The sequence below is a fragment of the Glycine soja genome, chromosome 12 (genome assembly GCF_004193775.1).
Source record: "Glycine soja cultivar W05 chromosome 12, ASM419377v2, whole genome shotgun sequence".
NCBI classification, from domain to species: Eukaryota; Viridiplantae; Streptophyta; class Magnoliopsida; order Fabales; family Fabaceae; genus Glycine; species Glycine soja.
In genome coordinates, this window is record NC_041013.1 from 3208391 (window position 1) to 3235254 (window position 26864).

Genomic DNA, 26864 nt, shown 5'->3' on the forward strand with positions numbered 1-26864 from the left:
TTTTAAATTTTTTATAGTATCATTTTTATTTTATTCCTTTGTTTTTTTTTATTGTGTTTTTTTTTCAATACTAGTGTTGACAATAATGGATCTAATAAATATAATCTGGTCGTGAATAAATTGATCAATTTAATGGAATTATTCTACCTTAATCAGTGATCTTAAATTTAAGTATTAAATATATAATTATGTTAAACACTAAAAGGAAGATATTGTCATAAATCTACTTAGCATGAGGAAGATTGATTATCTAGTGAAAGATATTTGTGTGAGAAATTTCATTATAATTTGAGATTTGACTTTTCTAAGATAAGAATAGGTAAAATAAGTGATCTTTATCTTAGTCATTGATGAGAAAATTAAAAGGTAATATATTAATATTTTAAAATATCTATGGTTTATTATGTATGTGTACATGATATTAACCATTGATATTCTCATCAACAATTGAGATAATATACTGTTACCTTCTAAAGTGAATTGCTCATTTTATTAGAGGAGCTGGATCCTACAACTTACAATACAAGATATAGGATAGATAAGATAAATAAATAAGGAGGTGTTTGGACTTGTTTTATTTTTAGCTTCTCTTGTATTTTTAAAAGTATAAAGTTCTTTAATCACGTTGAGGTTGATTTAAGCCTAATTCGATTCAGCTCAGCATAATTCCATGCCTAATTCTAAGTAAGTAGTGCAGAGAAAACCAAAGGGGAAGGAGGAGAAGGAAACAAAATGAGAGACAGCGAGAGGCAGACTCCATGTGACTTGATCCATTTTAAAAACAATTATAGAATCACACAAGAAAGCCGAAAACCAACTCTATAACTGTTAATTAGTTATTCGATCGGTGACCTGCTGCTCCAGAACTAACAGATTTGTATGCTTCCACGAATAGAACCACATAGTCGTTGTGAGTGTTTTTGATAGCAACATTTGTTGCTAAAAATATCAATACTCGTGTTTGTTATTTTCCCATATTTGAGTACAAATAACTATCACTGTGGCTATAGTTTTCCTCTCGATTATATTCAAAATGCAGGCATTGCATGGCAGTTGGTAGGAATTTATAATATTAACAGTGTCTAAATCTTAAAGAATTATGATGGTTTGATTAAAGAATTATGATGGTTAGATTCAACAATAATCCTATGTTTGAAGTGAGGATTTAAAAATTTCTAAGAAATTTAAATACACAATATTTTAATTGTCTTGATTTAAATTTTTTTCATTATGTAAATATTTTGTTTGGATGAAACAATTCAATTTTTTGTATTTAAATTTTTTTGTTTGGATAAAGTAATTCAATTTTAATAAAATTCAATTTTCATTTTACTTCTAATGCCAGTGAACCCCTTGTCGTTGGTGTAGATACCTCCATCATCTTCCTTAATACCGCCAATGTCACTGATAATCCCAACCGCCACCACATCCTCCTTTTTCCGCCAGTGCAAACTAAGCTCCTTCACATCTTCTCCAAATCGATTCAACATAGACATTCTTTCATCCTTACCTCTTCATTAACTGCATCCAACAACCCATTACGAACCATAGGTTGCCATGAAGAAATCCACGTCACAGATCTTTCATCACATTGCATGATTAGAACCTTCATTTCTCTTTATTGTCCTAGAATCCTAACAACAAATATACAAATATCATATTGTTTCTTCTTTTAAGATATGTGCTCGAAAATCTATTTCCTCTCCCTCCGATGAGATCAAGGTCTTTGTCGCGTTTACAATGTCTCGTGCCGCTACGACTATGGTGCCTTGCGTCGTTATCATGTGGCCAAGGTGGTCATGGCGGCAACGGGAGAAGTCAATAGAGAAAATGTGAGATGCTTGGAGTGCGGATCTGTATAGAGCGAGTCACGACAATGGCAGATCCATGATAAAGACAAAGCAACGACAATGGCGGACTCCGCGTCGCTCGAGGCTTGACACCGTCGATCTCTAGATTTTTTTCCATCTTTGTTCTTATTAGTTCGATTTAACACAAAGCCTCGTGTTTGAGCAGAATCTGAACCACAACGATGTGAGTTTCGTTGAATCTTCATTGCAAAGTGTGGGTCAAGTGCCACCACTGTCGAAGCTGGAGAGAATTTTCTCGACGACTCCTCCGCGATGATGTGTTACTCCAACCACCATGAGCACTTGGGTGTGAGAGAACAAAGGGGCCTACGTGAGAGTAGAGAATTTGAAATTCTTACCATTTATGTGTAATTTTAATTCATACCATTTTAGTTTATTAAAATTCTTTTAAAAATTGATGTCATTTTAAATTCTTTGAAATTCAATATCCAAACAACTAAATTATGAGGACGATATTTAAAATTCATTAAAAAAATGAATTGCCTTATTTAAATACCCATTCAAACATAGAGTAAACTTATTGAGAAATGAAAAAAAAGCTTGATCCTATATGTAACAGTTGATTTTTTTTTTATCAATGATTATTCCTTAGCATTTACAACACATATTCTTGGATACCTTCTTCACATCTTATCAATAATAATACCAGCGATCTAATTAAAAATAACGATAAATTGTAATTCAAGAAAGTAAATTTATTTTTTTTGGTTGAGGTGGGGAGGGTTACAGCAGATTCAAAAGCAGAACCTTTAATTAGAACAATAAGAGACGTATATTAATATTATAGCGTTAACAGAGACCTACAAATATTCGATGTGCTAATATGTAAATTGTTAAAGTGAATGCATAATTAGTATTCACGAATCATGGGATAGTTATAATTAAAAGGCGATACTATACAGATACAATATAGAATAAGAATAAATGATACATTTATTTATAATGTAAAGTTTTTTTACACTAGTATTCAATTAAAAATATCATATATTATTATAAATTTGTCAATATAAAAAATAACTATTTTAAAAGTCATCTAAAAAAAAAATTGTACTGATTAACAATTTTTACATTGATAATACATGTTAAAACTCATAGTATAAACTGTTTGGTTAAAATAGAGCATGGACATTATGCATCTGAACTGGTAAGCAGGGGAATAAGAATAAAGTGGCTTGAGCATCCCTTATTCCCTTTGGTTCGATCGAGCAACTTGCCGCTGAGAGTAAGTTTCTCACTATTTTTTAATAAATAAGTAAATTTTTGCTGATTTTTTTTTCATATCTCAAATCTTTGATATTTATTTTATATTATTTGTCTTTTATCTCATTATTTTTATCACATCATTTACTATTTTTTTATATCTCTCTTTTCCTTAGATCCTTCCTGTCGTGTGTAATCAGTATGTCAATATTGGTTGAATATCTCATCTTTTTATTTTAAATATCTGATTATCTATTTTTGTTGTCTGACCCTACTATTTTGTGAGCAAAAACTCGTATAGAAGTTCTCAAATTCTTTGAGTTGGAATTCTCTCGGTAAAATAACCAAAAGAAATCATGTTATTGAGAAAGAACATACAATACTATTCCTTAAGACTCTTTTTTTTTTTTTAAATCCATTCTTCATTCATGTTATTTATTTTTATGAGGTAACTAGCTGTGAATTATTGTTCCAACATTTAAACGTAAAAGTTGCTTGAAAATTCTTCTCACACATTAAAACTAAAAACGTAAGATCCATGACACCTATTTAGATGCAGGGTAAAACATAATTGTACCTTGGATTATTTTATTTTATTTTATTTCAGGACTCGGAAACAATTCTTTATGAACATTGTTACACTATTACAGTGTTTGCTTTTTTTCTTTTTTTTGGACCCAAAGTTACCACTCCTGCTTAGAATAAAGGGTAGTCTAGTAGGAACCGGATCCTTGTGCGAAACCAACGAAAAAAATGAAAAATCATGAATCCCAAATACTATCTCTACCACTTTTGGATAATAAAGTCTTTATCGCCTCTAGTCCTTGTCATTCTGTTATGAGAATTTCACATTTTCACGTGTTCCTTTCCTCCTGAATACTACTAGTATTTATTTAAAAATACACGATTTTAAGTTTTTAAATTTTAACATTTTGCATGCTGCACATGTATAACCGTTCAAGTTTTGTGAAAACGAAGCTTCCTTTCCTTATGTTTCTAAACCTTAAAATTACTGTAACTTTCAAAGGGTGTATAGAGGTAAGGTTATATATATATGTGTGTGTCTATATATACCTATACTAGAATGTGTCAAAAGTTAATTTCTAAAATTTTGATTTTAAGTAGAGAATAGCATAATATTAACGTTAAGGATATCTAATAATTAATACAGGCATACTCAACAATTCCTCATGAATTTAGAGACAGAACTGTGGTTTTTAATTTAGAAACTCAATTTAATTAACGTTCGGCATACATCTGTCTCTGTCTTTTTTTCTTAATTAATTTTCACTTATTATTATTTTGGTGTGCTACATAGTTAAGAAAATGTTTAACGTATACCTTATTTGTTGGGGTATGGATGGATGAAAAGAAGATAGAGAATATAAAAAGAAAGGAAAGAGAAAAGAAAGATGAATTGAAAAGATTCAATAATTTATAAGAATAATTCAATGAGAAGAAAAATATGATAGAAGTGAAATTAAGAAAAAAAGTGAATATAGGAATATAATTAGTGATATATTCATTTATTATTTTAGACCCATCCTTCTATGTTAAAGTCTTTTTGTATAGGTCTTTTCTATTAGTTTTGGCTTACATTTTCATGCTCCCTCTATAAGTTCAAACCACAAAGCTCAACACTCCTTGGTCTAAAGTCTAAACCACCATGGCTACACTTTCCAACCCTTCATTCCTCCTCCACCTTTCCCTGATCATCACTGCAATGTGCTTTGCTGGTTTGTTCTTGTCTCATCAATTCTTCCATATCGATCCTTTGTAACCTTTCAATGGCCTTATTTTCTCTTTTCACATTTTTCTTTGCTTTTCATTTTATGTCTCAAACTTTTCCGAAAAACCTATGAAACTGTGAATGAATTACGAACAACTTTGTGTTTTCAACTGTCAACTGAAGTTTCTTTCATGCTTCCGAAAAAGAACAAACACCCTTCACTAATTTTTTTTTAATCCGAATTTTAAACTGTTTCATAATTCTAGAATTCATTTATTAGCTTCCTGGTATCTCACTAAAAATAATAATAAACGATGCATTAGTAACCAAATTTAGTGGGGGGGGGAAAATAGTGAAGTTATTAATAAATTATTGTCACTAATTTTAATTTTTCTTGTACACTGAATTTTCTTCGTCTTACAGTTTCGCAGCCCTTCATCGGCGTGAACTACGGCCAGGTCGCCGACAACCTTCCGGCGCCGGAGGCCTCGGCGGAGCTCCTCAAGTCCACGACCGTCGGAAAAGTCCGTCTCTACGGCGCCGATCCGGCGATAATCAAGTCCCTGGCGAACTCCGGCATCGGAATCGTGATCGGCGCGGCCAACGGCGACATTCCGAGTCTGGCCTCCGATCCCGACTCGGCGACTCAGTGGGTTAACGCGAACGTGTTGCCCTACTACCCCGAAAGCAACATCACTATGATCGCCGTGGGCAACGAGGTCATGAGCTCCGGCGACGAGAGCCTCGTCTCGCAGCTTCTCCCGGCGATGCAAAATGTCCAGAATGCCCTCAACTCGGCGCCAAAAATAAAGGTTTCTACAGTGCACTCGATGGCCGTGTTGACTCACTCGGATCCTCCATCATCCGGGTCATTCGACCCGGCTCTCGTAAACACCCTCCAACAGTTGCTCGCGTTTCAGAAAGATAACGAATCACCCTTCGCCTTCAACCCGTACCCGTTCTTTTCTTACCAGAGCGACCCGAGACCCGAAACACTCGCTTTTTGTCTTTTTCAACCGAATTCGGGTCGGGTCGATACGGGTAGTGGGAAGGTTTATTCTAACATGTTTGATGCTCAGGTCAGCAATTTATTTTTTCATTCTTATTCTAATAAAATTTTCCTTAGACAAACTATATTCACACTCACGGTAACAATTGGATATAAGTAACTAAGGTTAAAATTATATTTCATTTTTGATCAAAATAATTCTTATTTATTCTTTATTTATTTTTTGACTGAATTTTATATTAAACAGAATTAACATAAAAAATATATATATATTCAGTCATACATTGAACAAAAGAGAGTACACCTTCAATTATTTTTTCGATAAAAATTAATCGGCACTTATTTAACTTTTCTAATTTATAGTAAAAATTAGTAAAGATTATAATAATTTTAAATTACTTAATAATTGAGATGTATAGGTAAAAAGTAGAAGGAAAAAAAAAGAATGAAATTTAAGTGCAAAAATGATAAGTGATGTAATGAAAAAAATTAAAAATTGAAATAAAAAACAAAAAAAGGAAAGTGAATGTATGCTTATATTATTTTTACAACGTATGTTTATATTTATTGTCATCAAAATTTCACTAATAATCTTAACTTTTCACCTACACAAATCTTAAATTATATAATAATATAATATTGTGTATTTTTTAATTAACATATACTTCTCTTAATTTTTTTATACAATTATGTAAATTAAAAGAGGTCGAATAATATTAAAAAAAGGAAAACAATATTTGTGTAATTTCGTTAAACGTTTAAAGGAGTGCAATGTCGAATTGTTCTTAACGTACATGCTACGTGACTACGACACTATGTGTCTAATAATCTTCACTTTGATATATCTGAGACTATAGTATCAATGTATAATAATCTTTTTACCCCATTCTGTAGCCTAGTTGCTAAAATAGTTTGTTAAATTTTGAAAAACGTATGATTTAAAATATTTATGTGTAATTATTTAGTGTTCTGATAATAAATTATGATTTTTGAACTTGCATGTCTTCCTTTTTAATGTTGATGCCCTTTTATTCCAACATGCATGTTCGATGCCCAAGTCAGCAATTTATGAAAATTATATATACATTCTATAAGATTTATGAAATTAAAATTTCATTTAATATTCGTATTTTTTAATTTTACATATTTTTTTCTTAATGTATATAATAACATGATGTCTCATACCTTTGTTCGTTAAGGTAGACCTCTTCTAATTTGATCCCTCTCATAATTAAATATATAAAGAGCCATCATGTCATTAATGTGAATATAATTTATCCAGTTTTCTTTTATATCTTAATTTTATGAACTACTCTCCACCTCATGCCACTTCACTTTGTTCTCGCAGGAATAATCTTTTATACCATTCCTCTGTCTAGTTGTTAAAATAGTTTGTCAAATTTTGAAATATGTATAGTCCCTAAGCCAAATTTGAAACGTTTTTGTGTGATAGTAAGTGTAATTATTTAGTTCTGATATTAAGTTAAGATTGAACTTGCAACTCTTTATAAAGTTTCTGCCCTTTTAACGGATCACTAATCCTGTTCTTGCTTTTGATGATACCACAATAGTAGTAGTACAGAGGTTGAGAAGTCTCACTCACGCTGTCACGCATCTTTTTATTCTGTGTGCTTTTTCTCACTTTTCTGTTTCTGTAATTATAGTGGTTCTTCCTTTTTAATTTTCACGTAGAAAGTGGTTGGATTGCCGCTACATGAAAAAGTGGATAGTTTATCTAATTATGTGAAAATTTGAAATGCAACATGTTCTCTTGCTAGGACTCGTAGAAAGAATTTTTCTAATACTACTCTTACATTCACAACTTTTTTCAAGCATTATAATGCAAACTATTTTAGCTTAGATGGACTTTATTTAAAATTTTCATCATCTCATGTTAAACTCAGATGCAGTTATATCTATAAACATGGTTTGCAATTCTCATCGTATGAGTTGTATAACTAGCACAACTTAGAAGTAAACATCGTGTAATTAATTATAATAAAGTTTGTACAATACTTGTGCATTATAACTGGTTTATGATTCACTTTGGGGTTGAATGCTGAGCATAGGTGGATGCAGTGCATGCTGCTTTGAGCAGTATGGGATTCAAGGACATGGAGATTGTGATTGCTGAGACAGGATGGCCCTCTCGTGGGGACAGCAATGAAGTAGGAGCAAGTGTTGAAAATGCCAAGGCCTATAACGGGAACCTCATTGAACACCTTAGATCACTGGTTGGCACTCCTTTGATGCCAGGCAAATCTGTGGACACATTCATTTTTGCGCTCTATGATGAGGATTTGAAACGTGGTCCAGCATCTGAGCGAGCATTTGGTTTGTTCAAAACTGATCTCACCATGGCATATGATGTTGGCCTAGACAAGTCTGGTTCTACCCACAAGGTGAACAATTAAATTGCTAATTTGCTGTTAATTAATAAGACACATGCATAGTAATGTTGATATTTTATAAACAATTTCGTTCAAATGATTTTTAGTAACACTGAAATGCATGTTTGGATTAGAGTTTGCAAACTCAATTTGCAAAAGTATCTAAAGTCTTACTTCTTCCAAACTCAATTTTTACGCAAAAATTTACTCTTAAACGTACTTTTGAGGGATAACCAAATACGACTGAAAACTCATTCTACTCTCAAATGTAATTTTGGAACCTTCCCACCAGAAATCCAAACAAATCCTAACTAGTTTCCTTAATTTGTCTGTCCACAGAATCCACCAACTAGTCCTGTTACTCCAGCTCCTAAAACGGGAACACAATGGTGCATCCCCAAAGTGGAAGTGACTGAGGCTCAATTGCAGGCAAATATTGATTATATTTGTGGTAGCCAAGTTGTAGATTGTGGGCCAATTCAACCAGAAGGTGCTTGTTATGAACCTAACACGATATCATCTCATGCCGCCTTTGCTATGAATCTCTACTACCAGAAGTTTGGCAGAAATCCATGGAACTGTGATTTCTCTCAAACAGCTATGCTTACATCCCAAAATCCAAGTAAGTTTAATTTCTTAACACCCCCCCCCCCCCCCCCCCCCCTTTTTTTTTCTGAAATCTTTGTCTATGAAGCAATTTATAGTCTTGTATCATACTTACAAATGCCACGTACATAACTTGTCACGTATGATGTTTTGTTCCTTGTGGCGGGAAAGCGTTTAGAAAACAGAAATTGAAGTAGGCTAGAACCTTGCATTGTGTGCTTTATGGGTAGTCTTGGTTTCTAACCATAGGTATACATGAGTGCTTACGAATTAAGATCCTCTCCATTAACTACTAGTAGGAGAGAGAGAAACACAACACTCATGTGGGGTACACTTGCACCCAACTCAGTATTTACATATAATTCTGCTAGTTATCTAACTTGATTTTACTCCTCTTTGTAGGTTACAATGCTTGTGTTTATCCCGGTGGGAGTACCTGAAAAGGCTTCAACTTGATGTCAACTAAAAAGAATTATTTATACTATAATTGAATTAAGGAATAAGGTTCTCATTTGCCCTCTTTTATTTACGAATCAATTGTAAATGGATGCCAATCCACGTTCATTCGTGCGTGGTATCTCCTACTTTTAGCGTCACAAACTCACAATTGTGTTCCCTTCAATTCTCTTGTGATCCAAACCTCCTATTTATTCAATTAAATGCTCTGGGTACATCTTATTCTCACCAAATGTCATTGTGCTGGAATGTTTCCTATGCGTGTGTGGCTGTGACTGCAGTAATAATGTTGTGTGTGGAATAGTTGTTTCGGCCCTTCTCCATCCTCTGCACAATACACAACACACACACACACGTGTTGTTTATTCAATAAACTATTATCGCATGAGGATTTATGTTATAAATTTAACTGAAATTTATTGGAAAGATTAAAAACAGTTTATTTTGGATATATTTGATTCAACTAGCTTATTGAAATATATTAGAAAGGATTTAAGGAAGCTGTAAATCATCTTACTCTTGTGAAGTGTCAAATTCATTTTAGAAAGTGAAGTAAAATTATGCTTAGATCAAAGTTGAGAAAGTGTTTTTGTGAATTTTAATGCACAATTTTGATTGCTAATACACAAAACGAAAAAAGAAGAAAAAAATATTACTTGGAAAGTAAATTCCAAACATATACTAATCATCTCGGTTTTTATATTGAATAACACTTTCTTTATCTCTTTTTTTTTGTTGTTGTTGAATTGTGAATATTATTCAATCTGTTCTGAGAACACTACAAACAAAACCTGGAGTTACATTAAAGACATAAGACTGATTAATGGAAGTCATCCCGTGATATGTTTAACTTATGAACAACTTGATTAGCCTCTCTAAAAATATCCATCCAAATAACAAACACTTGATAGTTGTGAATATTGTGAATACCTCTAACCAAACAGTAACATGGGTGGCAGGGATTACATCCTTTGCTTAACAAATTGATAGTCTCTTGACAATCCAAATCCAAAATTTTGAGACCATGAAAAATGGCCCAAAGTTTAGCTGCCAAAATACTACAGGATTCCAATTTCATAGAGTTGACAGTTGACAATTTATTAATCACCTCTGCATTACTCCACCGAACATTTTTGAAAATGCAATTAAAGATTTATGATGTTTTTCTGCCTCTAGTTAGCCTTGTGGCTTGTATTACCAAGGGAATAATTTTCTTTTTCTTTGAAACCAAGGTTTTTTTTAAGGTTTAAAGGAGAACTTCCATAGAGGTGAATGCTATGAAAGTCCAGGGAAACATAACACAATGAAAAAGGAGAAAAATGAAACAGAATCAAAGTGCATATTTGATTATTTGCTGGTTTACCTAAAACTTGAGAGCAACGACAATATTAATATGATTTAAATCTCCCACATCTTCTAAAAGCTTCTATGGGAAGAAAAATAAAAATCCTAAAGTTGCTTGTCTGAAAACAAAAGCTAAAATTAAAATGCAGCAATCCTTATCAATCAAAGAAACACTTGCATTTGTTAAATTAGTTTGTTAGATATTACATGCATGCATATATTAATTATGAATTAAAGATTTGAAACTTGGTGTGAAACTTTTGATTTAACATAATATTAATATTATTTATTAATAAATATTATACAATGAAAACATTAAACAGCAACTTCCATTGTCGTCCAGCGGTTAGGATATCTGGCTTTCACCCAGGAGACCCGGGTTCGATTCCCGGCAATGGAAATAAGGTTTTTAATTTTGCAAACGCATGCGGAATTGTTAGTGCTTTCTTCTATCATTTTACTTATTTTTAATTGCCTAACTTTAATATGGTCAAACTATGAGCTAACAATGAAATACGCATGCTCATTATTGCATTATTGCCCACCAAGAAATTTGTCTTTTGCTGATAATAATGGGAAGATGTTGAAAACAATAAATAAAATATATTAAGGTGGAGGAGACAATTCCATGGCCCATTCACAAACAAAGATGAAAGATATATTTTTGGGTTTCGGGCATCATCTTTCACACAAGGTCAGCTCCTAATACGGTAGATTTAATTTTTGACATTTAGGACTTATCGCCTTCTCATCTCTTAGTTTATTCAGTAATTTTTCTTTTATAGAAAAATCATGCTTAAGTGGCAAAGTTGCATGTCTATCACGAAAATGTGTGTTTGGAATTGAAGGATGGAGGGTAAAACATAAAAAGATAAAAGTCAAAGACAGAAATAACACTCTAACCTCCTGTTCTTTTTTCGGTTAAGTTGGTTTCATAAGAGCACTGAACTTGAAACCAAGTTGAACATGCTATTCTCTGATATTTAGCCGACACCAATTTTTGTAAGTGAAATATTGGGATTAATTTTTTTTAAAAAAAAATTGACAACTTTGATTATGTATTTATAATGATTTCAATGCTCAAATAAGTATGTACAAAATACAATATAAATTAAGGGAACGAAAATTAAAAGGAGATTTTATCTCACATCTTAAAAAGTCTATTTATGTTATTCTTGATTCGGTCATTTTGATATTTCTTACATGATATGGTGTGAGAATTGTCTTGTTGGATAAGTATTGTGAAAATTACTATCTCTAACAGATTTCTAATCATGATTCAATACTTTGCATCTCTATTGAAGTTTATCCTTAATACATTATACATGCCTTGATGCTTAGCTAATAGATTTCTGTCATTGAATTAATACATTGGTTTAATTTGTAGATTCAGCTCAAATTCTAGAAAGTGGAGGTCCAAATCAATATTCATCCTTATATTTTTCCTTGCCTTCCATTTAATGGATTTATTTTTTCTCTATCCATTGAACTTACTAGTTTTTCATCTTTTTATTCCATAGAAGATGGAAAATGATTCTTTCAACCTTTTTTACCGCATAATTCTTCCAAAACCTTAAATGTACATGTTGCTGTTATATTGATTACTAATATCTTAATTATGAATTAATAAAAATATCAATTAGTTTTAAAACTAAATCATCAACTTAATTTAAATAAATAACATCAGAAAAGTGGAAAATTAGTTATTTTATTAAAAATAGTATTTTTCTAATGTTGAGAGCATGATGGTGGTTGGAATTGGGAGAGAGAGTAGCGTTTCTAATGAATCATAGTTAGTTATTCCATATGTTGTCTAATATTTGTGTTTCATAACCTACGTATGTGGATCTGCCTTCACATATGTTCAACTTGTTATGTCTAACATTGGAATATTAGGTGATGTCGACTTAAGAGTATAGAAGCATGAGCGAGTGCCACGTGGCAGTGCCCTGTCAGCATGATCCTTGCGTTACCAAGACATGCGCACGCACACCATTATGCAGTTATTGTACAGTAACCATAATCATTACTGTTAAATAGAGGTTGGATATAGTATCTATTTATGATTAATCTAGGTTTAAATTTTAATTAAAAGAGATGTTGAAACATATATTTATATTTACATGGAAAGGGAAAAAAAAAAGTCTGAAACACGTTTAAAAATGTGTTGTAAAATTACACTTGAGCAGAAGCCTTAATTCTGCGTTTTGAATTTTTATTGATTTTATTTTGAACATCAAACTAAATATGTAAGCGGAGATGATGGAGAAAGGTGGGGCCGTGTGTGGAAGAGTTGCCAGCGTCAGAAAGTCAGAAACAACTTGACTTCTTCTCCTTCTTCTTCTTCTTCTTCTCTTTGAACAGAACAACAACTCAACTCATCTCACGAATCATTCAGCTTTTTAAATAAATAAATTTCCTTTCTCCCTCACAATCACAATGCTCTTCTACCCTTCCTTCCTTCCTTCCCTAATACTATAATTTGTTACGTCACGGAGCCCAAATGTCTGTTACGGAGCTCAAAGAGCGTCACTCCGCTGCCACCGACACCGTCAACAATCTCAGACACCGTTTAAAGCAGAAGCGCCTTTCGTTGCTCGACACAGATGGTAATAACCTTTTTTTCTTTAATTGTTTTGCTATTATCATTGATTATTTTAGGTAGCACAGTGCTAATAATTGGTCTTAGATCTTGCTTATTGAACTCGTTGTTTGATGGGTATTTTTTCAGTTTCTGGGTATGCAAGGTCTCAGGGTAGAACACCTGTGACCTTTGGACCTACGGATCTGGTTTGCTGTAGAACCTTGCAGGGTCACACGGGAAAGGTACCCTTCCTTGTTCCCTTTTTTTTTTTTGTGATATGTTTTGCTTGCTTGACTTGTTCTCAATTTTGGTCTCTTAACTTGCTTGACTTTTCGGTTTCTAGAGCACCACAATAGCTGCTTATCACTTTTCAGTTTGTGGTTCGTTAAATGATTATGGAATTATCTCCTCAAACGTTAATGAGTTTGAGGTCCTGTGTGGATAAATTTTTTCATAGGAGAAGATAATAAGCAGAAAAAAATTATATAAACTTCTCCCATTAGCTATCTAGCTATCTAGCTTTCTTTTTGTCCACCCCAGTCGTGACTTGTGAGATAGTCTTGTTCTGTCTTACATAGCAGAAATCATCGTGCTTTTGATATACTACATCAGCAATCGTTGTAGATTTCTTCTAATCATCAAACTTGCAGATTTTAGGTTGACTTGGGATTGCTTTCAAATTTATAGGTGTATTCATTGGATTGGACTTCTGAAAAAAGTCAGATTGTTAGTGCATCTCAAGATGGGCGATTAATAGTGTGGAATGCTCTAACTAGGCAGAAAATTCATGCCATAAAGCTGCCTTGTGCATGGGTCATGACATGTGCTTTTTCACCAACTGGTCAGTCTGTTGCATGCGGTGGTCTTGACAGTGTTTGTTCTATTTTCAATCTTAATTCACCCACTGACAAGGATGGGAATCTACCTGTTTCCCGGATGCTTAGTGGACATAAGGGTTATGTTTCCTCTTGTCAGTATGTTCCAGATGAAGATACTCATTTAATTACTGGTTCTGGTGATCAGACATGTGTTTTATGGGATATTACTACAGGCCTTAAAACCTCTATCTTTGGAGGAGAGTTTCAGTCTGGACATACTGCAGATGTACTTAGGTATGTTAGTTGTTTGCTGAATTAGTTTGAACCAATGTTTGTTGTTTGAGTAAATTATTATCTCCTCCTTTGTATTTTGTGTTATTATGCCTACCTACCATCTATTTTGCAAACCTACAAAAAGAACTCATGTGTCTTTACAAAACAAAACTTTACAACTAACTCCAGAATACTGGCAAGACTAGCAGATTTGTCAGATCATGGATGTTTGTTTTATGGTCAAATATTATTCCTACACTGTAAACCTTTCAGTTGAGGGGAAAAAAAAAGGTTAAGAGTACATTCATTTGGCAATGCAGCAGATTTGAATGGTCTTAGTGTTCAATCATGCGTGTCTTTACCCTTTCTCTGGTATATAAGTCTGGGAAAGGGTAGGATTCGACCACAAGACATTCATGATAATGTATTAGTTAAAGAATCTGATAGACATATAATAGTATATTAGATTTAGTTTCAGCGATTCTGTAAATTTATTGGAGGTATCTGCCTGCTTTCATAATAAAGGGATGTCTGTGTTAGGAGTAGGAACCCAAAGAATAACTTTGTTGATTGAATGAATTTGAACTGAAACAAGGAGAAAGAATTCCCCTCTAGTGAACTAACTACTCTATCTGTCCCTAACAAATTCCCCCTCCCCTTCTGTTCCAACTCCTGACAATCTGTGCAGTTGATCCTTTTGCACTTAGACTTGGGTAGGATTTTGGTAGGTTGATGCGATGTGGATTGGGTTAGTGTGGCTTCATCTTTCTATTTTATCCACATTGTACTTCAGTTTGTTCTGTTCTGCTAAGTGAGCACCTCTTATGCTCTCACTTAGCTTTTAATAAATACTTTAATTTATCCCAAAAAAAAAGTGCAGTTGATGCAAAATAAAAGGGAGGCAATAATAACTTACTTACTTTTGTTGCTTTTGATTTGTTGAATAAATTAATCTGCAAAAGAATGGCCACTTTAGCTTCAAAATGCAAAGCATATGCATAAATTTAAAACTTCCTTTCTACACAAATTATGAAATCTGGTTGGTAATCAACATGCTTGTTAAACACCGTGTTTCTTTTCAATATTATTTGTTAGTATTGAATTTTTTCTTAGTAATATATTATTGCTTTGTCCTCTTCCAGTATCTCCATTAATGGATCCAACTCAAGAATGTTTGTATCTGGTTCTTGTGATGCAACTGCTCGATTGTGGGATACTCGTGTGGCAAGTCGAGCAGTGCGGACATTTCATGGGCATGAGGGAGATGTTAATGCAGTCAAATTCTTTCCAGACGGTAATAGATTTGGAACAGGCTCAGATGATGGAACCTGCAGATTATTTGACATTAGGACTGGACACCAACTTCAAGTTTATTATCAGCAGCACAGTGACAATGACATCACTCCTGTGACTTCCATTGCATTCTCTGCTTCAGGAAGACTTCTTTTTGCTGGATACACAAATGGAGATTGCTATGTTTGGGACACTTTATTGGCAAAGGTACTTGGTGCTCTAGCAAAACATACAACAACTTCAGGTTCCATTGTTTCTGGTTGCACTGTGATTGAAGTCGGCTTAGTTTTTTAACAGAACATATGTTTGCTTCTATGCAGGTGGTCTTGAACATAGGATCTCTCCAAGACTCTCATGAGGACAGGATCAGCTGCTTAGGTTTGTCAGCTGATGGAAGTGCCTTGTGTACAGGAAGTTGGGACACAAACTTAAAGGTGAGCATGCATTTTGCCCATATTGAATAACTCTTAGGTTATGTGATACACAGTTGGGTTACCAATTTTGAAATTAGCTTCTACTTGTGTTTGATATTTGTCTTACTTGTCAATAGATTATAGGATTAAAAACATTTAAGCAACTGAATTTATAAGCCTTAATTCCTCCACGGTTTAAACCTTAAATAAATAGGAATTACCTCCACCCCCATCCCCCCAGAGAAGCAACATGTTGACAGATTGCTTATGAGGTTGTATAAATCTAACTAGCACAACAGAGTTGGAACATCAAAACATGATTTCTTTAGAAATGTAAAGGGCCTGACATTATAGAGATTTTAATGTTTGTAACTTCCAGAAGTGAACACGGCCCTGCAAGTATTGGTTACTTAATTAGTAATGACAATAGAACATTTTGTTCTAGGATTGTCCTACCCTCACACGGGTAACAATTACATTATGTCGATTGTATCCCAGAGTAACGATGTGGATGCCACCGATTATACTGGATACGGTGTTTTTGGAGTTATGGGTTAAGTTCTAAAAGTGGTTGTTGAATGTAGATAGCTCTTGTTCACTGAATATATTTGCTAACTACTTGTCCCTTGCACTGCAGATATGGGCATTTGGAGGGCATAGGAGGACAACTTAAGCCATTGCGGGAAGGTCAAATTGGAGACGAATTGCGTGCTAATTTATATAACCCTTCATTTTAGCCTTGCAACTCATGTCCGTTTGTCCATGTGTGTGATCTTAGTACTTTTTCCATTGTACTACCCACTCCGCCAACTGTACCATTCCCTTATAACTATGATAATTATAATACTTAAAGGTGTGATTAGCTATGGAGCTTCCTGAAAGTGGCCCGAACTATATAAAATGAAAATTTGCATTCCTCTTTAACACCTGTTAGTAAATGCTATTTTTGTCCTATAAATCCATAATGTAGCTACCCTTGCTTCAATTATCGTTGAATGCAGCCGCTAAAACCTACTCAAACCCGCTTCTGCCGTAGCCATAACTAAATAGATCACAAATTAAGAGGCCCGGTGCATATATAAGATTAAACTTTTGTAAACAATATTTTTTATGTCTCTTATTATCATCTGAGTGCAGTAATTGCTTATAAGTTCAACCTGAAATGCATATATCTTCTTGAAAATACATTTAGTCGTACTAGTCGTATAAATTGTAACATACATTGAATAACCTGATTGTGTGTAATCTTCTGAATCCTTTATTAGGTGAAGTATGGCAAAAAAAAGAGAGAAAATATTACTTTAGGATCATTGTAGTGAATGCTGCTCTTACGGGCAGCATATCTACCCTCACTGAACCATAGTGCATCAAAATCGTACAGAAAAACGTAGATTTTACGCACAAAATAGTGGCGTGTCTGTTGCACTAAACAATTGCTGTTTTAACAAAAAAAAAACTAATCGTTGAGAAAACAAATACTTATGCAAATCTCCAAAATTCGCATTACAGCTGCTACAAAGAAATGAAGTATAATCATCATTTCATAACCATGGAAGTTTACTCCAATAAACCCGACTTAATACTTGTAACTTGTGTCCAGCTCTCTCTCTCTACACTGCAATTTGGTTCTATCTTTGGCATCTGTTATGTATGGCACGGAGACAACACAGTAGGATGAAACTAAGTGCCTGTTAGGTCACGTTAAAGACAACGTAAGCAACTATTCCATTGCCGGCAGAGGCAGAGTGTAACACACACTATAAGATTCCATTCCCAGTCACACTAATGGACACTCCCCCATACCAGTTGCCTCCGTGGTCCTCTCGGCCTCCCTAGGGATCTCCTCTGTCCTGTGCCCTATGTCCATCATCCGTCGGGTCTCCAAGGCAAGTCTTTGCCAAGGAGGACCTGTCAGTAGATGGGCATGGAGCAAAGAAAGTCTCTGGGGAGGCGAGAGTGGTCTCGGAGGCAACTGCGGTCGTGGAGTGCCAGTTCGTGGCAGAGGAGAATGGGGCAGTGGAGATGGTGGAGGCACCTTTCATTTTAGCCTTGCATCTATTGCAGCGGCTTGTTTGTGCTCATGTGCACGTGTGTGATCCGGTACTTTTTTCCGTTGTACTACTACCGGCTTCCGTAACTATACCAAAATCCCTTTTAGCTAAGAAGCTTCCCGAAAGTGTCCTGAACTATATAAAATCAAATTTGCCATTAACAACGGTTTTAAGGAGCGGGTTAGTGCTATTTTTGTCCTGTAAAATAAAACCATAGGGAGCTACGAGGGTACCCTTGCTTGAGGTGTCTGGTGATTCTATGGTGTTAACGTTGTATGCAGCCGCTAAAACCTTGCTTCTGCCGTATCAGAACTATATGTAAAGGCCCCATGCATATATAAGATGGAACTTCTGTAACCAATATTCTGTATGCCTCTTATTTTCACTTTTATCATTGTTCATAAGTTCAACGTGAGATATTTTCTGAAAAATCCATACGTATAAGCTTCTGAATCCTTTTTTATCAAAAAATATGGCAAAAAAAATACTTTAGGATCATTATAGTGAATGAAGCTCTTGCGGGCAGCACACGCACATCTACAGAAAAACGTAGATTTAAAGCACAAAATAGTGACATCTTTTGCACTAAACAATTGTTATTTTTAACAAATATCCAAATCATTGAAAAAACAAATATTTATGCAAATCCCCAAAATTCGTATTACAGTTGCTACAAATAAATGAAGTATAATCATCACCATTGAAGTTTACTCCAACAAACCCAACGTAATACTGGTAAGTATTGTTGCTAGTCTAACAAAGCATGCAATGGGCGACCAATAAATTGCATATACTAAGTGTACAGTTTTGCAATTCTTTTTACACACGGCTATCTATGAGGCTGCTAAACTCCAATCTCAGTAACAAAAAGAAAGGCCGAGTTGAGCCAACATTTCTTGACAAAGTGCACTAGCCGCTAGCCACAATCTCATGGATGGTATCGCTAACAGTTTCATCCTCGGATCTGACAGCAAGTTTCATCGCAACATCCTTTGGACCATCAAGTCCAAAAGACAACCGCACAAGAACCTTCACATTTCCTATGAATACACCTGACAACAAGCATGTGTGTGACCTTGAATTGGGTGGGACTACCTCGGTTCCCTGCAAATAGTGAACAAAAAAATTACAAGAATGATATCAGCTTCCCAGAAAATAGCCTAGAGTTACTAATGAACAGACACCAGTTAAAGATTCTCTATTCTTTTTCATTTGAAAAATTCTTGGAAGTTATGAAGATAGAGAAATCTCTTGCAGCTCAATGGCACCATTACAAGTCTTATGTCTAGATGATGTCAGATTCATGTATGACTAACTTTTGAGCACCTAATAATCTTTTTTTAAGTTCTCTGGGCATACAATAGCATTTACATGCATTCATACCCTCCTTGTGCCTGGATTTTGGCAATGTCACAAGGCTCAACTTCAAAATCTTTGAAAGGAACTAGGCTGGGTGAGAGCAATAAAATCTTTAATATGCACCAAACGTATTTGCTATATGTAAATAATATCAAACTCTGAACACTTGGGCTTGATCTTTGTGCCATAAGAGTAAGTATTTTACTCCCAAACCAAATCACCCAAGAATATCTTCTAATTCAGGTCACCAGTGAACCTCTATGTCAATGTGTGAATGCACATGTCAACAGCATTTTACATGCGGTGTCTATGTGGCTTGAGTTTAGCAATTGTCAAAGTTCAACTTCAAATTTTTCAAAGGAATTAGGTTGGGTAAGTCTATATGCATCCACTGAAAAAGCACATGACTAATATTAAACCTCAAATTTGTGTGTGGGAAATAGAAAGTCAACTTCTGGTATATGCTCTCGAATAAGTCATGCAGAAAATGAATCTAACAAACAAAACAATACCTTGTTGTGTAGTAAAAATTGTGCAAACAGCTCATAACCATTTCAATATAATGGGTCTGGTTTCCTAACAAACATTTACCAAAGCAGCTATTGACGCCATTGGCTTACCTCACAAGGCTGCATCCCAAGAAGATTAATGACGGTATTTACAGCTTCAGCCAAATTCTCCCTGGGGCCAAGACCATATTCATCCACTCGCTCACAGTCAGGGCCCATGCTTTCCCATGCACTCCTGAAATTAGACACCCCCACTTTCAATATGTAGTCTGCTGTGACAACCTCCAAATCCTCCAGTTGGTATTCATCTTCAACACCATCATCTTCTGTCTCACCAGTGGTTGGGTCAACCTGGTCAATATCCAATACATGAAGCAGTGATTAGATTTCCACAAAAATATTATTGTTTTATTTTCCACAAATTCCGTGCCAGAGAAAAATAAAATAAGCTCCACGCTTGAAATATACACTTCGTGATATATACCAGGGGTCTAGGACTAGGACAAAGAAAAACCACAATGCTTCCCAAGGATAAAGGGGACAAGTACCTCTTTAACAATAAATTTCAGAACATTCGAAAATTTTCCAGCAATTGGCAATCCCTCAGGCTTCTCAAAAGCCACAAATGTTTGCCCAGGTGAATCATAAGGAAGAGATCTGAGAGGCTTTGAGAACACTTCAGAGAACTCTTCTGCTTCCGATGCATCCACAATCACAATAACCTGGAATAGAGGAAAAATTTATACAGAAGACCTGGAGTTGCATTCTAGTATGAAATTATACAGTATCGATACAAGTCATTACATCTTCCAATAATTGCTCTGGTATCGTGTTTGTGCAGTTGTATTGAAACACAACATGCCGATCAAAAATGTGCTTAACAACATTAACTGCATATTCTGTCTCCGCTTCAGTAAGCTCCACAGGTTCTGAAGACTGATAAGAAAGCAACATCAGAATACATAGTACATATTACAGTATATAAGGAAAGAAAATATAAAGTATATAATTTTGAAACAAGAACTAAGTAAAATAACCTTAAAAAGCTTCCCAAAGTTTGCAAACTCGGGAATGGATAGAAGCAGCCTTTCATATGCATCTGCAGTAGATGGGGGACCACTAGGAGGAGCACCCAAACCAGTAGGCTTTTTACCAGGGGCTTTCTTCTCTGCAAGTGGTTGAGACTTGACCTCCCTGGGCACTGAATCAATGTCAAAAGCCTCTTCTGAAGGCTCCTGCATTCACATTAAAAACATGCAATATGTCCATAAGACCTTAACCAATGAAAAGCAAGAAAATAAAATACAGAGAACTTACGTAGTTTTTCAAACTAGTCTCCAGATTGACAAGCGGGATAACAAATGACCCAAAGAGGAAATCTTTCACATCTTTATCTGTCTCGACAACTGAACCATCACCTCCAAGTGTGTTCAGATAAAGTGTTGCTCTGTCACGAACCTATGAAGAAATCAAAATCATTCAGATATAAATCAAAGCAAGTAACAGCGTTAAAGTTTACACACTTCTAGAGTTGCAAATTGTATGATCTCATAAAGCACATAAGTATAGAAATGTCTTGTAAGATATGACAGAAATTCACCTCATCATCACTATCAAAAAGACACCGCCTTAGCAGTACAAATATGCGGGGCTGCAAAGAGTAATTAGGAGATTTAAATTAGTCGAAATATCACCCTAAAAAAACAAAAAGTCTAGGAGAAATTTAGAGAAAATAATTAATTAACCGAGGTGAGTAACACCTTTAGTGCATCAACAGCAGCACCAAACTTTGCCAATGTGCTCACAGCACTGGCCCTAACAGTCGCATTCTCAAGATGTACTCTGTTATAAATATAACGAATATATTTGCTGGGGTCAGAAGTTTTTGGTCCTTCAACTCCCAGGAAGTGCAGTATCTAAGGGATAGAGAGAAAAATTAACAATTAAAGATAAAAATCCAGAAGCGCACAAAGTAAATGGCAAAGGACAAAACCAAAATTACTACCTGTGTGGACAAATAAGTGAATTCACAATCTTCAATAAACTCACAAAGATGAAGCAACCCACTTTCCTTAGCATCAGGGATATCTCTAATAAGAATCACAATTGAATCTACAATTGCTTTCTTGTAATCAAAGCCACCTTCTTCCCTAAGAATGTTACTTAGGAAATTCATCCTGAAAATAATAACAGAAAAGAAACCAGTAATTTAGACCATTCATCTAGGAAAAACATTCAAATGAAATATGTAACTTCTGGGGGAAAGAAACCTATAGAATGACATTGACATATACTCACAGAGATCTATATTTTAAAGGGAATTTCAAGCATAGTGATCTTATTGCTTCAACAACAACAATTTTGAACTCATCAGCAATATCAGACATGAAATTTGTAATCTGCTTCATAAGACGGTCCACACTTGATTCATTTCCTGTCTTCAATAGAGTAGTTATGGCAAGTGTGGCAATGCTTCTGTTCTGGTCAGAGATTAAACTTTCCATATCAATATTGCAGTTAGTGACTGCCATCGGATGTGTCATTGCCACCTGCAAAGTTCAAAGCCACACTCAACCATTATAAAAAAATGTATGGATCAAGTTCGACACATCTTATGAGATTAGCTACAATACTATATTAAGGAAAATGAAAAGATTTTATGATTCTCTATCAACTTCCCCGAAATTATAGCAGGCAAGAAAGCAAAATGCTCACTTCAGAATGGAGGCTGTCATGTATCCTATGTCAAATTTAACAAAAGCATGAAAAAGTATTTTCTCTGAAATTTAAGTAATTAAAAAAAGTTAACCTTGTTCAAGGTGCGGACAGCGGCAAATCTCAAGACTGGCTTAGATGAACTTAAGAAAAGCTGAAGAACAGTAATTGCCGGTGTTAATTCTCGGCTAGTTACTCCATTGAGCTCTGTAATTGCCCTGGCAGCTTCAAAAATCACCATCTCTGACTTGTGACGAAGGCAACTCTCAAGATAATCATAGAAGGGGCGGTCCCCTGATTGTGTATTATTTCCTGACTCCCGAATTACCTGCAGATATTATGCTATCTAAAGATTACGCAAATAAATATCACTTCAGTGAGAGCTATTTATGAAAAGGGAAACACACCTGACTTGTATAACGGACCAAAAGGCATTGAGCCAAAGGAGAGCGAACATTTCCCCTGGTTAAGCTGGTAACCAGCTTGCTAACAGCGAGTCGATCATTCTGCCGTATCTGAAATGTTGTAAGCCACCATGTGTTAGTATCAACACTCTTTGTAGTTTATTTGTTTTTTATCATAATAGAAATAAGATCCCCAGAAGGTAAAATCAAAATTACATGATGTCGAATTTCCATCATAATCATGCTCAAACAGTAACTCCATAAGGCAACTATATACAATTAATGCAGACTAGTTTCTACTTATTTACCACAAGAGGTTGAAAGCATATAAACCTTTGAAAAACTAAGTGATAGAAAAACTTTTCACAATGCATCCACAAGTAAAATACTGCTGTAGTTGAAGCAAAGAGTGTGAATGGAGTATGATGCTAAAGGTCTCAGTCACAGGAGACGGCATAAAACCATATGACGGACAAGAAACCAAACAATCAATATCAACTTCGGCAGTTGTATTTCAAGAAGTGCAGTCTTTCATTTACTTTTTGCAAAATTACTTATTTAATGAGCTTATACAGAAGTCAAATCCTTCAGATAAAAAAGAATAGTTATGAATCTCAGATAGTAGCACGTAGCGGATGACCCAAAAAACACTATAGCAAGGCAGCAGATCAGGAGATGGCCACTATTCTGAAATTTTTTATACAGTTTATGTAACGTATAATATATACATATAAATTCTCAAAAATGATAAAAATTACACAAAATTTATGACATTCATAATTAACAATAAAAAGTCATAGGTGTCTTAAGCAAAAGATACAAGTAAATACCAAGTGAATCTAATATACTCTTTATGCAAGAGCCCTTTGGGCTCAAAATGTGGACAATGCAGAAGCCCGCCTATGTTGTGTTGCAATTAAAATTTTATTCAGAAAATTGGGGGCAATAAGGATCAAATTCTGGACTACTTGGTCATAGAAGCTCTGATACCATGTGAAGAACTATCTACCCCAAAAGCTTAAGTTCTTGGGTGAAAACACCTGAAAAACTTTTATATCTAACAGGTTTAACAGAAAGTAATGAAAAAGTCAAGTTCATACTGAATATTCAATGAATTTTAAATGTTATAAAAATAAAATTGACCATGCAAAAGGTACTCTTGCTACATATCTCAGTGGCTGATGAATTATTTTGCAGCACTGATTTACTATCTGAGAGGGCAACAGAGCTTTTGGGTTTTCAGTAGAATTTGTTTTAATACACCAAGAAATGTAATTACTAGAATCTTACAATTCATGATTTGAATCACAATTTGACTAGTCAATGATTCATATCATGTGATGAATCACAGATAACTATGAATCTTAAATACATGAATGAATTGGCCTGCTTCTGTATCACTGATGTGAACTGCACAGTTCAACAATTCATTGTTTTTAATTTTTTTTACTTTAATTTTACTACTTATCAAAGAAATTGAAATGTTTGATAAGCTAAGACTGTTAAATGAAAAGGAACTGAAGGAACACTTTCGAACACACAATATTTGATTATTCAGATATCTATTTTTATTCTTCTGAAATTGGGTTTCACACTATCACTCTCTCTTTATGCACTATATTTGGTTGTTCCATTGCTCTATTTTTGATCTTCTAAAATAAAGGTTTCAAGCATGCTTCTAAAATAAAGGTTTCACATACACTTGTGATTTTGTTTTGTGACACTTATGGCGATTTTTTAGTTTAAAATTATTACATTGGGTATTACACGGCATTTATCATTTATATGATAAATTAAAAGCTATTTTCAGTGTGTTTTTGAATCTTAGAATTCGATACAATTTATGATTCATGATTCAAAAATTAGCCAAACGATTCATGATTTGGATCGTGATTTGGTAATATTGTCAAGAAACTACAACATCAAACCATTCATGCAACGCAACATACCTGATGCAGCAAAGCCAGGGCATGAAATTGCACAAGAGCTGCCCTTGATTGAACAGCTTCCTGAACCTCATTACTCCATCTTTTTACAATCTCGGGATTTGTCTGATAAGGGGGGACATAAAATAAGCAGGCAACACATATGGAATATGAGATAAGGAATTACAAATAGATTTTGTTAATACCTGGAGTATATGAATGCCGCTAACTAGGGCTGCACTTGCAACAACTGGATTCTTGTCTACAATAGCCTGTTTCAGATATCGCTCTATTTGAGTAAGGAGAGTTCCATCCGTGATACGACAAAGGACACGAATAGCATTAGCCCTGTACATATCAGTCTTACTATTCATGTCCTTCATGAGAGAGCTTGTAACGATGATAACCTGGTAAAAAAGTAAAATAAAAGAGATAGAACGGTCAGAATCTTTGTTTGTGATATACAGACAATATTCGTGAATCTGACTGCTCATGAAAATTGCAAGAATTTGTAACCTCATCTGCAGAAGGGGAGAGTTCCTTTATGATCAGGTAGACCATTCTCCTTAACCCAAGATCCCGAGACTGGAAAAGCTTAGTTACAGAAAAGAAAACTTCTGTGGCTTCGGTCTATGAAATTACAACAAGAACAAATTATTGAAAAGGGATTCGTAACAACTCTAATATAATTCTGCAAAGCCATTCTATAAACAACCACAAATATCTATGAAATAGAAAAGACAAAGGAAAACCTCTTGACCTTTGTAAATGTCTCTCCCTGATTCAGTAGGTATAAAAGTTTTGTGATAACCTGGAAAAGAAAAAGATAACAAACAAATTCAATGTCAAATTCAACCATTGAATAACACAATGAAAACATAAGATCAATTAAAAATAATAAAAGAAAAACCTGTGAACATCTCCTAGCATCTAGTTGTGGGTCATTAAAAACCCTGGCCTCCTGAAGAACAGCTCCCTTTTCAATTCCCAAAAAGGGAGAATACTCAGCTGTTAACCAAAACAATCATAATTCATAAATTAATAAGAGCATTGAGTCATTTATAATACAAGCTGAACTCATCACAACAATGACCAAAATGAGAAGAAGAAGCCAAAGCATTAAAAAAATCTAAATTATCCATCAAGTATCAACTCATCACCATAGACATGTTTAAACAAGCAACTGCAATTTGCACATAATTGACTATATGCATAGCAAATTATACGTCTTGGATAGATTAAAGTTTCTAAAACGACAAGTTATAGTTCAAATCCAATCCAAGCATTGTGATCTGTGTCATTTGCAATTGGAAAGCAAAATTAAACATTGGATCTGGAAGTGAGGGAGTGTTATCCAGCAATGGCAAATAAAGGAAGAGTTAAACGCAAAACAAAATCACAGCAGAGAGCAGATCGAATTGCGAAAGAGAAAAAACAAAAGAACGAAGGAATCACCTTCGTCGTCGCGGTCATCGTCCTTCTTCACGAGCGGCTGAGCCATGTGCGGAATCTACGAGATCTGGAAAGAGCGCAATCGCAACTCTGCAGGTGCCTCTGCGCTGATGCGAGTGCACCACTCAAGTTTGCAAACAGAGAAAATGGTTCGTCAACAGAAAACAAAAGAGAAGAGGGCTTTGTAGTTGTAGTACGAGATTGGGTGGATACTACCCACTGTGTCCTACCGTGTTACTCTCTCGGTGGGTAAAACATCACTGGATTTATTATTACAGCTTTATTTTTGCATCTCTCTTTCTCTTGCATATTGTATTCACAGTGTTATTTTTTTTATTGTATATTACTGTTTTTATTTATTTCTTTTATCTTACTACATCAGCAAAAAAAGTATGCATATTTTTATCTTGCTACCTTGCATATTTTTTATTTTTGCATGTCTCTTTCTCTTGTATATCGTCTG

At 34.6% G+C, this 26864-nt stretch overlaps 3 protein-coding genes and 1 non-coding gene across 4 annotated transcripts; 3 read left to right on the forward strand and 1 right to left on the reverse strand.

The window, feature by feature from the left end:
- Nucleotides 1–4655: 4655 nt before the first annotated feature.
- On the forward strand, nucleotides 4656–9494 carry LOC114379232 (glucan endo-1,3-beta-glucosidase 7-like). The gene is made up of 5 exons (XM_028337857.1): nucleotides 4656–4807; nucleotides 5224–5879; nucleotides 7879–8211; nucleotides 8539–8821; nucleotides 9208–9494. Exons 1-5 carry the CDS (start codon nucleotides 4738–4740, stop codon nucleotides 9243–9245), a joined length of 1380 nt encoding a protein of 459 aa, XP_028193658.1. The 5' UTR covers nucleotides 4656–4737; the 3' UTR covers nucleotides 9246–9494.
- Nucleotides 9495–10933: 1439 nt separating this feature from the next.
- On the forward strand, nucleotides 10934–11005 carry TRNAE-UUC. The gene has a single exon. It is a non-coding gene; the product is annotated as a tRNA-Glu (tRNA).
- A 1856-nt stretch (nucleotides 11006–12861) lies between these two features.
- Nucleotides 12862–16910, forward strand: LOC114379866 (guanine nucleotide-binding protein subunit beta-1-like). Its single transcript, XM_028338657.1, has 6 exons — nucleotides 12862–13214; nucleotides 13337–13431; nucleotides 13877–14301; nucleotides 15423–15780; nucleotides 15894–16007; nucleotides 16624–16910. Exons 1-6 carry the CDS (start codon nucleotides 13109–13111, stop codon nucleotides 16657–16659), a joined length of 1134 nt encoding a protein of 377 aa, XP_028194458.1. The 5' UTR covers nucleotides 12862–13108; the 3' UTR covers nucleotides 16660–16910.
- Nucleotides 16911–18615: 1705 nt separating this feature from the next.
- LOC114379865 (coatomer subunit gamma-2) lies at nucleotides 18616–26644 on the reverse strand. The gene is made up of 18 exons (XM_028338656.1): nucleotides 26405–26644; nucleotides 25860–25957; nucleotides 25710–25760; nucleotides 25466–25579; nucleotides 25156–25356; nucleotides 24974–25075; nucleotides 23028–23135; nucleotides 22715–22948; nucleotides 22204–22454; nucleotides 21911–22082; nucleotides 21666–21821; nucleotides 21506–21556; nucleotides 21223–21363; nucleotides 20943–21140; nucleotides 20710–20841; nucleotides 20454–20627; nucleotides 20017–20256; nucleotides 18616–19141 (listed from the first exon to the last, which is right to left on the reverse strand). Exons 1-18 carry the CDS (start codon nucleotides 26448–26450, stop codon nucleotides 18947–18949), a joined length of 2664 nt encoding a protein of 887 aa, XP_028194457.1. The 5' UTR covers nucleotides 26451–26644; the 3' UTR covers nucleotides 18616–18946.
- Between the last annotated feature and the right edge of the window lie 220 nt (nucleotides 26645–26864).

What these genes read in the sequence shown, in the direction of transcription:
- LOC114379232 (XM_028337857.1), top strand. Translation starts at nt 4,738, where the DNA reads ATGGCTACACTTTCCAACCCTTCATTCCTCCTCCACCTTTCCCTGATC. An exon ending in CTAACATGTTTGATGCTCAG is followed by an intron (nt 5,880 to 7,878) that starts GTCAGCAATTTA and finishes TGCTGAGCATAG; the next exon opens with GTGGATGCAGTGCATGCTGC. An exon ending in AGTCTGGTTCTACCCACAAG is followed by an intron (nt 8,212 to 8,538) that starts GTGAACAATTAA and finishes GTCTGTCCACAG; the next exon opens with AATCCACCAACTAGTCCTGT.
- LOC114379866 (XM_028338657.1), top strand. Translation starts at nt 13,109, where the DNA reads ATGTCTGTTACGGAGCTCAAAGAGCGTCACTCCGCTGCCACCGACACC. An exon ending in CATACTGCAGATGTACTTAG is followed by an intron (nt 14,302 to 15,422) that starts GTATGTTAGTTG and finishes GTCCTCTTCCAG; the next exon opens with TATCTCCATTAATGGATCCA. An exon ending in GTTGGGACACAAACTTAAAG is followed by an intron (nt 16,008 to 16,623) that starts GTGAGCATGCAT and finishes CTTGCACTGCAG; the next exon opens with ATATGGGCATTTGGAGGGCA.
- LOC114379865 (XM_028338656.1), bottom strand. Translation starts at nt 26,450, where the DNA reads ATGGCTCAGCCGCTCGTGAAGAAGGACGATGACCGCGACGACGAAG. An exon ending in TCTCCCCTTCTGCAGATGAG is followed by an intron (nt 25,357 to 25,465) that starts GTTACAAATTCT and finishes CTTTTTTACCAG; the next exon opens with GTTATCATCGTTACAAGCTC. An exon ending in TTGGGATGCAGCCTTGTGAG is followed by an intron (nt 19,142 to 20,016) that starts GTAAGCCAATGG and finishes CACTATTTGCAG; the next exon opens with GGAACCGAGGTAGTCCCACC.